Genomic DNA, 15,837 nt, shown 5'->3' on the forward strand with positions numbered 1-15,837 from the left:
ATTCAGAAAACTAATATCATGGCATTGGTGCCCATTACTTCATGGCAAATAGATGGGAAAACAGTGACAGACTTTATTTTTTGGGGCTCCAAAATCAATGCAGAAGGTGACTGGAGCCATGAAATGAAAAGACACTTGCTCCTTGGAAGAAAAGTTATGACCAACATACACAGCATACTAAAAAGCAGAGACATTACTTTGCCAACAAAGGTCCATCTAATCAAAGCTATGGTTTTTCCAGTGGTCATGTATAGATGTGAGAGTAGGACTATAAAGAAAGCTGAGCACCAAAGAATTGATGCTTTTGAAATGTGGTGTTGAAGAAGACTCTTGAGTCCCTTGGACTGTAAGGAGATCCAACCAGTCCATCCTACAGGAGATCAGTCCTGAATACTCATTGGGATGACTGATGCTGAAGCTGAAACTCCAATACTTTGGCCACCTGATGTGAAGAACTAACTCATTTGAAAATACCCTGATGCTGGAGAGGATTGAAGTCAGGAGGAGAAGGGGATGACAGAGGATGAGATGGTTGGATGGCATCACCGACTCAATGAACATGAGTTTGAGTAAACTCTGGGACTTGGCAATGGACAGGGAGGCCTGGCATGCTGCAGTCCATAGGGTCGCAAAGAGTCGGACATGACTGAGCTACTGAACTGAACTGAACTTTATGCTCTTTAACAGCATACATATCACACTGCATAAAATCAATATCTTGTGGCTCAGCTGGTAAGGAATCCACCTGCAATGCGGAAGACCTTTCAGTTTCAGTCCCTGGATTGGGAAGACTCCTTGGGGAAGGGAAACACTACCCACTCCAGTATTTTGGCCTGGAGAATTCCATGGACTGTATAGTCCATGGGATTGCAAAGAGTCAGACACGACTGAGCGACTTTCACTTACTCACTCAATTGAATAATAGTTTGGTTTTGTAGATGTATTCTTTTTACATTAAATTTTATTTTTAATGTTCTGCATCTATTTACCAAAGCTATGAGAATATTGTAATATTCAGAGAGGGACATGTTAGACACCTAACATTTATAATAATAGAAAAACCAGTAGCCTTTGAAAGTTTTCTATAATAGTGAAAGCTGAATTTGGGGGCCAAATTGTTAAGGAGTTTTGTAATCATTCTCTTATCATCTAAATGTCATGCTCAATAATTAAACTCAGTAGCTGGTTGGTTTCATTACTGCCAATGTGCATGGCACAAGAGCTTATAGTAAGCTGCTTCTTTTCCTTCACTTTCTTTTTTAAATTTATTTTTTAATTGGAGGAAGATTGCTTTACAATGTTGTATTGGTTTCTGCCATACGACGACACAAATCAGCCATAATTATACATATATCACTTCCTTCTTGAGCCTCTCTCCTCCCACTGTTCCACCTCTCTAGGTTATCACAGAGCACCAGACTGAGCTCTGTGTTACATAACAGCTTCTCACCAGCTGTCTGTTTTACACCTGGTAATGTATATATGCCAATGCTACTTTCTCTGTTAGTCCCACGTTCTTATTCCTCTTTTTAAAAGGGATTTTAGACTTCCTGGTGGCTCAGATGGTAAAACATCTGCCTACAATGCGGGAGACCCGGGTTCAATCCCTGGATTGGGAAGATCTCCTGGAGAAGGAAATGGCAACCCACTCCAGTACTCTTGCCTGGAGAATCCCATGGATGGAGGAGCCTGGCAGGCTACAGTGCATGGGGTCACAAAGAGTCGAACACGACTGAGCGACTTCACCAGACTGAGCTCTGTGTTATATAACAGCTTCTCACCAGCTGTCTGTTTTACACCTGGTAATGTATATATGCCAATGCTACTTTCTCTGCTAGTCCCACGTTCTTATTCCTCTTTTTAAAAGGGATTTTAGGGCAGACATGACTTTCAGAGTTTTACAATTACTCAGTATGACTTGCCACACTGGCTGCTCATTTTTCTATGTTCTACAGTCCACTCATGAATCCAGAACTTATTTCTCCCAAAGGACATAATTATAGACAGAAGCGGAAGGTGGAATCAAATAGAAATAGAGCACAAATGGGATTACTTATTTTTTCCAGTTGCCCCCTCTGAACTTTTTCTCTCCTTTGTCGATGAAATTGCTTTTTGGGAGAACTCCACAGACATAACAACTGGCATGAACCTTGCACAAAGCAAGAACTATTCAAATATTTGTTTAAATTTTACCGGTTTGTATTGTTAGGTTTTCAGTTAGTTTGGACATAGAAGGTAGGACACACACGACATTACTGAGACAGTTAAGAATGAACACTACTTGAAAATGTTGGAGCATGTTATATGCTTGGTGACATTATTGTGTATAAAAATTATCTGTATTATCTGTATGTTCAGTGTAGAAGAATAAGGTAATCATCATTGCTTATGTATTATTAGTGCCTTCTCTTTACACGTGGCCTGAAAACAGACTGTGAGTAGAGATAAAACAAACATGTAAACACATATTTCCAAATAGATAATAACAGACTTGTTCCTTCGTTGAAATATGTTGCCTTAGTCAGCAATATTCTGTTAAAAATATATACTAAGATTTATTCAATATTAAATTCAGTAGTATAATGAAAACAACATGGAAGTGCTTATGTTAAAAATCTTTTAAACAGAGATTTTGAAAATAGAAGAATCTTTGAAGGTTTATTTTTTTATTGATATAACCAGATAAAAACTGAAGCAAACAATCCATGATGTGGTGCGGGGCATGGATTGAATTGTTGAACTCTTGACAGAAATATGTCTAGAAGAGGTTACTATCTCAGGTAAAATTAAGTAGATAACTGAAAATTTTTATTGGTGTTCTGGTAAAGCCACTATCATAGTACTCATTGGGCTATTTAAGTGTTTTTCACCTATAATTTAGAGAAAAAAAATTTTAGGTAGTATGTATACATCTAATTTGTTTAACAAGAATATTGAATGACTTTCTAAAATATTCTTCTGTTGTAATTATATGTATTTATATATTATATATATATAATATATATAAATATATATTATATTTATAGAATATATGTAATTATATTCTATAAATAGAATATGAGTTATATATATTTTTATTTTATATAAATGAATATGTAGTAAATTTTGTAATTTACACTAATTTACTAATTATATTTATTGATAATCTTGCTAATTTATAGTTTATTTTTCACATTTTGCCTTTTTATATTTTTTTATATCTGAAGTTTCCATTCTTTAGGTTATTTAAGTGGAAACACATTACAGTAAGAGATATACCAGACAAAGGAGAGCCTGTGAGTTCTCTCAGTAGCATATTCTGTTGATAGTCTTAAGGAGAAATTTTGTTCCATTTTTATCACTCACTCTGAAGACTGATAATATAGTTGCTTGGGAAACATTATTTATGCTTTGTGGTTATTACTTCTGCTGCTCTCAACTTGAAGCACTGCATGTGTTTTTGTGAAGAATGTTGATACTTGATTAAAATCATAGCCACATCTCTTTTGATAGGCAATTTCACTTTGGAGAAAAGGTGTAAGACTTTTAGTGTTTTGAATGTAAATCGCATCTATCTCATCAGAATATAGAGTGTTTGAATGATGAATGGAGTTTATTACATCATGTTTATTAAAACACAGAAAACTTTTTCCAAGCTTATTGGTTTTATGCTTTAGCTTGTTTAAGATTTTTTTTTATAACTTCCTACATGTCCTGGTAAGGCATGACCAGTCTTGCTTAGAATCTGAACTATATTAGATGATTAATAAATATTTATATAGAATGGATGACTATATGATACACATCTGTGTAATGTGCAGAGATTTCTGTTTTAGCAAGTGTAGCTTTCTTTGTAGTACTCTATGTGCTGACCATCTGGCATAGATGGTAGTGCATATAAAGGTAAAAATTATAGTACAAGGAAATGGAGATGGGACCTATCCCACCAGTTCTTAAAATAGTTATAAAGCTACATTATATAAAATCTTGTATGAAAGGCACAGGTTTTATTTTCCCCACTCTACATGAATGAAATAAACTCTTAGGCAGTTTAAATCACTTTCTCAATGTGGGTGAAAGAGCAAGATTCACACTCAGGGTGTTCTGACTTCTAAGCTCACTGAAAAAGAGTGCCCTGGTACTTGAGGTCACATGTCTTTATTTTTTAAAAGACATATATTAACTAAACATGTTTGAAATGATGAAACAACATAGGAAAATTTAAATCCTTCAAGTTAATTGATATAAAAACTTGATATATTTCATTCTGGTAAATACTGGGAACATTATATCTTTCTGTTATGATTCCAAAATAGTTTATTAATTTCTAGAATCCAAAAAATAATAAATGTTTGATTCATAATTGCCATTTCCTCTTTTAAAATTTTTAAGAATTTTTATTTTCAATTAGTTTGCAATTTCAGAAGTAGTACACAATTAGGCTATAATTTAAAAATTAAAAATTTGACCACCATTCCAATCCAATTCTTTTCAGAGATAGCAATTGTCATGGCACTTAAACTTTTTCCTAGCCTCCAATATACTTATATATACTCAGAGAAAATATCAAGCATTATAATGTGCTTGTTTTTTTCTAATATATATGCACTGCACATATTACTCTGAAATTTTTTTATTCTGCAATATATTCTGGCAATCTTTCCAACTCATTTTGTATAGATTCACCTCACATTGTTCACTTCCAAATACATGAGAGCCATCATCTCAATCTTCTCAAATGTTAACATTTCTATGTTTCTCAAGGCCACAGGGTTTTCTTTCACCATAACTCATATTGAATAAAATAACCCTTACATTATTTGTTCTTTCCTGAAAGATAGGCTCTAGGGTACAACAGAAAAAAAAAAAAAAAAAAAAAGATTAACAATGACGATTTAAACTACAGCTACTCCAGTAAAAGATTTAGTGCATTCTAAATTGTGTTGGTTACCACACTCTCAGTGCAGGATCATATACATCTTTTAAATGTTAAAATACCTGTGAATGTGCATATGATTTTATAATTTGATCATTTTTTTTTATAGGATCTGATTTTTCTATAGTACTATTATATAGATTAGCCCAGCATATATTCTGTTTCTGATTACACAACTCTCAGTCTTTAAGGTAGTTTTCTGTGTCCCTTTAAGTTCAGATTGGATGCTTTAACTATATTATTCTAGAGATAGAATCTGTCTCTTAACTTTGGTTTGTTTCCAGGTTTCAGAGTATTTTGCCTCTTGCTTTAAGTTTCACATAATTATAACCCAGATACCTGTTTAAGTTGATTTGATAAAATAAGATCTGTATAAGATTTCCTCAAAATTTTCAATTCCATTGTTCTGTCGAAATCCAAAACCCTCTCTTAGAATCCAGTGAATTCTCTGGAACTCATATCTGCTTTGCCTTTAATCATCTTGATTACACACCAAATTGCCCAGAGGTATGCCTGGCATGCTGTGATTCATGGGGTCACAAAGAGTCAGACACGACTGAGCAACTGAACTGAACTGAACTGATGCCTGGTCAATTAATTCTTAACTATCAATTCTTTCATTTCAGATTGGATATAATTTGGTGACCGAATAACAACAACAACACATTCACATTGTAATTCTTTATTTGTGTGATTATTTGGTTACTATTTGTCAGTACCTCTAGGCTGTGAGCCCTAGAGGTGAAGGCAAGGATGTTCTCCATTTCATTACCAATTCCTACTATCTGGTACATACTAGACTCTTAAGATGAACTCAAAATGTAAGAAAGGAACAACTGAAGAGGGCTTGAGATCAGAGCACAGACAGAGAAGTTAACCTTGAAAATAAATGGTGGTTAGGGGAAGAAATGGACAAGGCGATGGCACCACACTCCAGTACTCTTGCCTGGCAAATCCCATGGACGGAGGAGCCTGGTAGACTGCAGTCGATGGGGTCGTGAAGAGTCGGACACGACTGAGTGACTTCCCTTTCACTTTTCACTTTCATGCATTGGAGAAGGAAATGGCAACCCATTCCAGTGTTCTTGCCTGGAGAATCCCAGGGACGGGGGAGCCTGGTGGGCTGCCGTCTATGGGATCACACAGAGTCGGACGCGACTGAAGTGACTTAGCAGCAGCAGTAGCAGGGGAAGAAAGAGAGAGGGACAGAGAGAGGGAGAAGTAGAAATTTTCGTTGAAGACAGGATATAAATATAAGATATTTAACCAATTTTCTATAAGATCTTTTTCTAGTTTATAGTTTAAATTATATCATATATGAACATTACACAGCACTATTTTCTCTTTTTGTGTAATTGTTTCAAAATTATATTTTCTCTTCATAATGATTTTATCCTCCTATCTTGGTCTGGAGCTGTAGCTTTTAAAGCTACACTCTGAAGATCAGTGATTTTTAGTGTGTTTTTGACTGTAAAGACTCACACATACACACATATTTTGAAGATCACTATATGATTTCCTTTTATGTTAAAGCATCTACAGAGAGCTTTTATTTGATATTCTTTCTCTAATTATCACATTATGCCCAAACCTTGAAAAGTTTCCTTTCTTGATGTATCTTAATAAAGGACCTGTAGAGCCTCATATTTTCTACCCTTTCTTCAAAGTCTGTAGATTATCTTGTCTTCTATTTCCTGAAGACACATCTAATGGAAACCTTAAAAATACCATGTGAGCTTCCAGTGTTGGGAAGTGGCTGGAAGTTGTAATCAACAGGAAGATGAAATTTTACTTTCAAAATGAATAATTAAAATTCAGAATTCTCTTTGATATGTTTGTGTTAAGGTTAATTAGAGTGTTGATTTGCAGTGAGGCATAATGAAAACACTATTGAATTAGGTATTATAAGACCTGAATACTTGCTTGAACTTCACCTATTAGCTTAATGACCTTGGGTAAGACAGTCTCGGAGAAGGCAGTGGCACCCCACTCCAGTACTCTTGCCTGGAAAATCCCATGGATGGAGGAGCCTGGAGGGCTGCAGTCCATGGGGTCGCTAAGAGTCAGACACGACTGAATGACTTCACTTTCACTTTCCACTTTCATGCATTGGAGAAAGAAATGGCAACCCACTCCAGTGTTCTTGCCTGGAGAATCCCAGGGATGGAGAAGCCTGGTAGGCTGCAGTCCATGGGGTCACACAGAGTCGGACACGACTGAAGCTACTTAGCAGCAGCAGCAGCAGCAAGACAGTCTCAGCCTCTTTCACCATTGATTGAAATGTGTGGTTAACAATATCTTTGCTGCCTACCTCTTTATAGTGTTGTCAAGATGAGATAATATAGGTGAAAACATTTTGTAAACAATGAAGTGCTATATGAAGATGACCATTGTAAAGAACAGTTAATATGTGCCAGTCACTATATTAAGCATTCATATCATTCTTACAGAAGTTTTATGAGATAAACAATGTTAGTATTCCAGTTTTACAGATCAGGAAGGTGAGGCTTACAGTACATAGGACACCTGAGTGAACTTGCACCATTGATGAGTGGGAAGGGCAAGATTTGAATACAGATTTGACTGACACTAGAACCAGTGCTCGTAATTTCACGATTTTTGTTACATGAATAATAACTGCTTTATAGAATGATGTGTGAACTGGGTGAGGCAGTAAAAACACAATTCTCTTTCTCATCAGGTATGCATTCTAAATGTGAAAACATAATAATAAAAAAAATTAGAATATCATGGAGTTCTAACCATCGAAATATGTCTTTCCTTTAGAGTTTAATTGTCTTGGATCCACTCACAGTGACTGAGGAGGAAATAAGACCGTCCCTAGAGAAACGCCTTGAAGCCATTATCAGTGGGGCTGCTCTGTTGGCCGACTCTTCCTGCACAAGAGATTTCCATCGGGAGCGGATTATTGCAGAATGCAATGCCATTCGCCAGGCTCTCCAGGACCTGCTTTCAGAGTACATGAACAATGTAGGTAACCGGTTTTCCCTGACCCCATACATTGGGAATGTGCTGAGGTTCTTTCAGTGTACAAAATGTAATAAATTATGAATGAGTACATGATTTTACATGGATTGAGCTTTTGAGTTGGCTTCTGCATGAACTGCTCCCAGAGTACAGCAAGGAGATAGGAGTTTTTAGGGATGGAATTTAACCAGAAGGTTATTTCTATCTGATTGTTTTGCTTGATACAGTATTTAAATTCTAGTTGGAGAAGGGAGTCAGGATTGGGGAAAGGAAACTGGAGTTGCCCATCAATTTAAAGGATAAAAAGAAGACAAAGAAAAGGGCAGGTTGCTCAGGATTACATTGTTGAATAAGAGTTAAAATTTAGATGATGTTGGGTAAAGTCAATGCTATCGGGATCAGGGGACATTAAAAAAAAATTGTTTTTTTATTTTTGGCTGCTCTGGATCTTCCTTGCTGTGCACCTTTTTAAAATATGATATAATGTCATAGATTTCTTGCAGTTTTAGCTCTCTCTCAGGAATATTAGAAATGAAGTCTGAATTTAGACAAATGCAAAAATATTTGTTTCAAGGTTATTTTGGTATCATTTCACATATATATTTATTTGTGATGTAGTCTTTATATATCTATATCTAATATATATATTTATATACATCCATCTAAGGAGTAACTATGACTACTTAGTTTCATTTAAATAAGAAAGTCTTAAGGTCATCATCAGCTATATATTCAATATCATGGATTTTGACTCCTTAAATAATAGAGGTAAAGAAAAGAAAAAAATGTATAATAGAAATATTTTGTTCATCTGCTTTAAGTGGGATAATTGAAGAGTTATGAAGGTATATTTTGAAAACGATGAGTTACAAAGCATACCATTTTTTACATTTGAGGTTGAAGATTTAGGATTGTTCAGTATAAGTAATTTATGTGAATAATGGAAATGTGCTAAAATTAGTGAGTTTTAAGGATACTTCAACACATTTGATGTATCTCCATACTCTTAATATTTGATGACTTTGGCTCCTGACCAAAAATCTCTAGCCTGTCAAGAAATCAAAGTTGCAAAGCAGATTTTGTTAATAAGAACATATTAGTAATGTCATGTCCTGTTTCTGAAGCTGGAATATCACTATTTTTATCATATAATATATTTTTAGTGAAAGATTTTTAAAGGGAATTCACCAATTCTAAGAAACTCAGAAGATAATATTGTGTTGAAATTCCTTCTCCCTTGAAGTATAAACTATTAAAATTATTATTTTCATTTTGTAGATAAAATATGGTAAAGTTACATATATATGTTAATTTATAAATTATAAAATTATAAGTAAATTTATTTTATTAAATAAGATAAAGTTAGCATGCACATGCAGATACTCACCTACATACATAGGCAAGGATGGCTACATAATTGTGCAGCCCAGTTCAAAGTGAAAATGTAAGGCCTGTTCATAAGCAGGGGAAAAAATGAAAGCTTTTCCTTTTTTAACAGTCTTGATCGAACCAAGAGAGGTGATTTTTATTTTCTATTTAATGTTTGATTCTCTGGGGCATAGGGATACTTGCAGGAGCACATAGATTCTCACATACTTTTGTAGCCCCACCCATGCCTCCCACCCATCCTGCTTTGTACTGAGGCTCCCACCAGGAGTGGAGGGTGGCAGCAATTGCTGGGTTGGGGAACAGTTGGCTGAAGATCTGTTCCTTGAAGTGCTGGAAGTCCGGACTGCTTGTGAGTCCAGGATATATGCTTTATTGCCCCATCAGACTTCACTTAAATACACAAATTCAAAGATTATTACGAATTTCAAAACATTAAAATCCAAGCATGGGGCTCCGTTCTGAACATGATGCCTTTTGCCCAGGCCACTGAAGCTGTTCCTGTATATAATAAACATATATATCACATACAAATAGTGGTGGTTTTATAGCTTTCTTCAACTTTGGGTTAAAAACTTTTCATGCAGAGAATGAAGTTATGGGAACATTCTGCCTTGGGTGCAATCATTGAGAAGGTGCATCACCTCTAGAAATTTGTAAAAATAATAAAGCCAAGTAAAAGTTGTTCTGCACCAGCAATTCTCAAAGTCCGTGATAATGTTTTTCACAAATTCATTTTTTTTCTCTAAATCCTAAATAATTACAGTGGTTACTGTTGAGTTTTAATAATATATATGTATGTATAATTCAAATTAGCACATTTTTATGATTAGCCTTTAATAAACATTATATTCTTTATAGATTTACACAGCAGATTCAGTATGGACAAGGATGACCCAGTGGTTGTAAAGACAAAGAACTAGAAATAGAATTACTTTAATTCTGTTACTTCATGTGATCACTTGGAATTTTTATTTTAATTTTAAAATTCTAACAATGAAACAGTATAAATTGCAGGAGGTTATAATTTTTTAGATAAGTGAAAATTTCATACATGAAATATTTTATTCAATTTGAATAACAACTTGAAATCTGTTTCTCTTCTGAAATTGTCAACTGCTTTAAAGTTAAGGAGCCAATCAGGAAAATAATGATTATCACTGAAAAGTAATTTGTCATATAGAGTAGGGGGTCATTTAAAAAGTATCTATTCTAGGTATCAAATATACTAGGTTAGGCACAAAAATATGAAAATTTTTGTTTGTCTTTTGCTTTTTTTTTAATGAGGTTTTATTCTGATGTTCAGTTTCAAGGCCCATTTTTCAAATTTACAAAACTTATTTATGTTACTAATATCTTTCTGTTAGATATTTTGGTTTAAGAAAGGTAAGTTCTCTATTATGAGTGAAGTGGAAAGACTCTTCCATCTATAACGTCCAAATAATTGAGATCAAAGGTAAGTAGCTTTTTTTAAAGCTTGTCCAGATAATTATTTTAATTTTCATTTTTTAAAGGTAGACTTAATTGTAGGAATTCAGATATTTCTCAGTTATTTAATGGATTAGATTGCACTACTCTTCATGATTGATGGATGCCTTCTTATTCCTCCTCCTCCTCTTTCCCATGTTTCCTTTTCTCTCCTTCGGGTAAATGAGTGCAAACATCCCATTAAATAGCTCTCCTTCATGGCGCTTTCCCCTTTATAGCTCTCATGCTTGTTGGAATTCCTGTGTTTGCCTATTTGTCTTCTCCACTGGTCAGAAGCTTTAGGAGAGCAAGGGCTGTGTCTCTGGCCCCACCATTGTGTGCCTTTCAGGTAGCAGGTGTTCAGTAATTACTATGTGGATACAGGGAAATTGAATTAGTGCTTGCTTCATCTCAGCTTTTACAGTTAAAATGACAATGTGCCCGAAGCATTTCATTTGTATTTATTTATTATATTTACATGATAACTGTGGAGAAAACGTAGGGAGGTTTAATGGTGAGAACAAGAGAACGGGAAAGGAAATACACAGAGGTGAGAAAGCTTGTTCTTTGGGTGATCTAAGAATATTTATATATTCATTTTTCCTAGGGCATAAGGTTAAATATGTGTTGAGGAAGGCACTTTTTTTCTCAGGGAATGAAAGACTTAGTGTGTGTATGTGGATACTGTCTGGTAAGCTGCCCTCACATTGGTTTAGAGATGAGAGCCGGAGAAGCTACAGTTAAGCAGTGGTGGTCTACAGGGTCAGAAACCTACTCATATGCACGATATCTTAACATTTTATTGATAAGTATAACCTATTAATAAACAAATTTGCACTTATCACATTATGAAAAAGCATCCCAAATCAGTATAATAGTTCCTTTTTATATACAAGTGCAGAATTTTGGGCCTAATATGAGTATCTGAGCAAGCCAATGAATTTTGGTTTTAAACAGCAGGAACCACTGTGGAGTATATTATCAGAAAAAATTTCCAGGTTTACTTTTACTCTAGGTTTCTATCACAAATAATGCTTCTCTATAACTGTTTCAGTAGCTGGAATGAAAGAGAATGTACTTTCCTGAAACTAGCTGAACTCAAACCTTTCTGAGTTCGGTCAAATATTTCAGGACAACTCGCATACCAAGGTTTTCAACTCACTAGTTTAAGGAGTGTTGTGTTTCATTTGGTGGGTCTGACTTGCTTTTCAGATTAGTTTGGAGCTTTTGTTATTGAACTATCTTAATAGGGTAAATGCTTAATAATAATTCAGATGCAATGAAAATAACCAGGAAAAGTTAAAGCAAGGTTAACTCTCATCATGATCTGTGGATCTTTTATGTGACTGTGACTTCAAGGCTTCAAATTTTGCAAGTTTATTGAGTTCAGAACATATCAATGGTGTGAAATAAATATAGTTTGTTTTTCTCAAGCTCAATTCATGGGACCAGTTTGAATCTAAATAACTTTACTTCCTTAAACTGATCAGCAAGTCTCAATCATTTTTGACTGAAGCTGTTATGTTCAATAAGTTGGATGGCATCACCAACTCTATGGGCATGAGTTTGAGTAAGCTCTGGGACTTGGTGATGGACAGGGAAGCCTGGTGTACTGCAGTCTGTGGGGTCACAGAGAGTTGGACACGAATGAGTGACTAAACTGAACTGAGTAATAAATTCGTAATATGTGAGTCCAGATGGGTCTATAACAAATAAAATAGACAACTACTAAAACATATGATAATATATGTTTGCTCTAATATTTTCATTTTAAACATACATATATATTCTTTTCTGGAGACTGTCGGGAAAAAACTTATTTCTTTGCCTTTTTTTAGCTTCTGGAGATTACCCACATTCCTTGGTTCAATGCCATCTTCCTCTGTCTTCAAAGACAGCAGTGTCACATCTCTCTAACCTTGCTTCTGCCCTCACATCTCTTTCTCTGACTACAGCCAGGAAAGGTTTTCCACTTTTTTAGGACTCATGTGATTAGATTCAGTGCACTGGTATTATTCAAAATAATCATCCCATTTTATGACCCTTGACCTTAATTTCTTTTGCAAAGTTTTTTTTTTTTTTTACTTTTTAATTATTTTTTATTTTTTAACTTTACAATATTGTATTGGTTTTGCCATATATCAACATGAATCTGCCACAGGTATACTTAACAGTCACAGGTTCTAGGAATGTGGACATGGATGTCTTTGGGTGACTCATGGCCATATACCTAGTACTAGTCTTTCCTAGTCTCTTCTGTAGAATCATTATCAATCCTTATGCTTCAAATCCATTGTAGTTTATATCCCATACTCACTTTGCCTGCACTCTTTACAGGCAGATCGCATGTCTGTTTTATTTACTGTTTTATCTGAAGTCCCAGGCACAATGCTTGGCATTTTTATTTTACAAAATACAAAAAAAATTGTATTTTTGAATGAAAGAATGAATAAAATTATTACATATTATACATGCCATGTTCAGTTCAGTTCAGTCACTCAGTCGTGTCCGACTCTTTTGCGACCCCATGAATCGCAGCACACCAGGCCTCCCTGTCCATCACCAACTCCCGGAGTTCACTCAAACTCACGTTCATTGAGTTGGTGATGCCATCCAGCCATCTCATCCTCTGTCATCCCCTTTTCCTCCTGCCCCCAATCCCTTCCAGCGTCAGAGTCTTTTCCAATGAGTCAATTCTTCACATGAGGTGGCCAAAGTACTGGAGTTTCAGCTTTAGAATCATTCCTTCCAAAGAATACCCAGGGCTGATCTCCTTTAGAATGGACTGGTTGGATCTCCTTGCAGTCCAAGGGACTCTCAAGAGTCTTCTCCAACACCACAGTTCAAAAGCATCAATTCTTTGGCACTCAAATGAAATGACTTTCAAATATCTACTAAATTTATATAGTAGACTTCCTGTGATAAAAGGTCTTATTTTGCAAAGTATAGTTCTCTTCTAAAAATCAATGTGAATATTCAGAAACAAAATTTTCTCATCACAATCTCTACATTTGGATCCACCTCTTGTTATATTTCAAAACAGGATTTTTATTCATTAAAAAATATACTCCAGTGAACATTCAGTATCAGAGAAAGTTTAGCTTTTGTCTTTTAAAACATAGAAGTTTATTTTTCTTAGGTATTTCTGCCAACTTTGTTATGCCTCCAGGATTGGTTAGGTCTAGACCATCTTCTCTGATGTATAATATAATTAAAGAATTCGTCACCTAGATGGGGTGGAACAAGGAGGCTCTCTAAAGAAGGAAGGATTTTAGAAGGAAATCAGTCACTTTTAAATGGTGGTTTCTCTATAGCAGGTGAAAATGGAGATGGGTGGTCATCATGCTTTAGTACTAAGAATTAGCAGACATGACTATTTTTCTGGTGTTGGATTGAAATCCTGTTGATGTTAACTTTGTATGTGTTGTTGAAGAGAGGATCATCAGGGGATGTAGAATTATTATTGAAGTTTACAGATTGGTACTTTACTACAGAAGAATGTTAGAGAGTTGAATGAGAGATGGCACCACTAGAGTACATGAATACTCTTGAGCTGCATAAAGGGCCCAATTTGTATTTGCAGACCTCACTAGCCTGATGTTTTCTTTTTGCTGTTTTATGTGAAAGCATATTGTATTGTTGATTCTTGTTACATATTTGTTGAGTGAGTTAAAAAGCAAATGAGGCGCTTTTTATATTTAGAGACCAATTTCATTTGTGTATCTTGGGTTTAATTCATTCCCAATCTTGGGGAATTATATAGATTCAGTGAAGACACCAAAGATTTGGTGTCTGAATCAGAGATTATGGGGATTTTTCACCTCTCTTTTGAAAAACCATTTTGAAAGTAACTTCAGCCTTATTTTTCAAGTTAAAAGGGTAAAGCACTTAGGATGATCTGTATGCAACGACTATTCAAATTCTAGAGACAAATTAGAATTAAAATTCTAAAAATGTACAGGCAGCTTCCAAGTCTATTTCCTTTTCTTTCCTTCCTCCCTGCCCTCACTCCCTCCCTCTCTTCCTTCCTTCCTTTCTTCATGGACTGCATTTAGAGTTGATCGTTATTGGATCAGTTCACTGTTTTAGATGCTTTATATTTTTTATCCTTAAATTTGTCAATTATGCCATCATAGTGACTAGTTTTTGAGTATGTTGGAAACCATGTGGTTTAGTTTATAGATCTGAATTTTACTACCTCAGCTAATGAAGAAGTAAGAGGAGGAAGATAAGCAAATAGTTTCCTTACAGGTTTGTACAATAGTAGATATTCTAAAATCAGAGAGATGAACCAAACTCATATTATAACATGAAATAAAAATTCAAGAACACAGAAAGGAATTGTTAAAATCAAGGAAACTGGAGACAGATTTTGAAGTTGTGATGTATAAGCCAAGAATTCAACAATTAGGGAGTTGAGAGAAATAATAAATGGTAGAGTTCTGATTAAAAGGGCTAAATTTGATTTTGTATTTCTTGCTTTCTTTTCTGTGCCTTTTTTAAGAACAAGGAAGTGGGAGGTATCTAGTCTATGAATTGTTTTACAAATAAGATGGTATTGTTTCAACTGCTTTGGGTTTTAGTCTTACTCTTCCCAAAGGTTCCTGAGTTACTGGAGGGCTGATTTTTTAAATAATTACTCAATCTTTCTTAACAAGCTAATTTTGGAATTATCCAAATCTGGCTAATAAAGATCATTTTTATATTTAAGAGGAATTCATGCAGTGCTCACTGGGGAAAAGGAGGCTTATAGATTCTTCTTTCGAGGGAATGAACTCTTCCCATGGATCTTTTATTTGTGAACTAATGTTGTAGTCTTTCTTAAAAGTTAATAGAGAGATCCCTGCAGAGATGTAGGCTACATGATTATTGAATTAAAAAGAAAAGCTAAAATAAAAAAGGTAGATAGCTATAATTATTTTTAAAAAAGGGGAAGGAGAAGTACCTGGATAGAGCCAGAGCACAGGAAGAGAAAGAGGTAATTTGCATAAAATAAAAATAACTAGAAAGTAATAGAGGATATCATAAAGTGGCAATATAGTTTCTGTGCAAAGAAGAATATACAGATGGACGTCCCTAAA

General features: G+C 34.9%; 1 protein-coding gene across 4 annotated transcripts in view; it reads left to right on the top strand.

The window, feature by feature from the left end:
* CTNNA3 (catenin alpha 3) overlaps positions 1–15,837 on the top strand; it is a 1,958,943-nt gene that overhangs the window by 544,134 nt on the left and 1,398,972 nt on the right. For all 4 annotated transcript variants that reach the window (XM_070364862.1, XM_070364864.1, XM_070364866.1 and 1 more), the window contains exon 7: positions 7,703–7,906. In XM_070364862.1, the coding sequence (XP_070220963.1) occupies positions 7,703–7,906 (204 nt within the window). The remainder of the gene's footprint in view (positions 1–7,702; positions 7,907–15,837) is intronic.

The sequence above is a fragment of the Bos mutus genome, chromosome 28 (assembly GCF_027580195.1).
Source record: "Bos mutus isolate GX-2022 chromosome 28, NWIPB_WYAK_1.1, whole genome shotgun sequence".
Taxonomy (NCBI): domain Eukaryota; kingdom Metazoa; phylum Chordata; class Mammalia; order Artiodactyla; family Bovidae; genus Bos; species Bos mutus.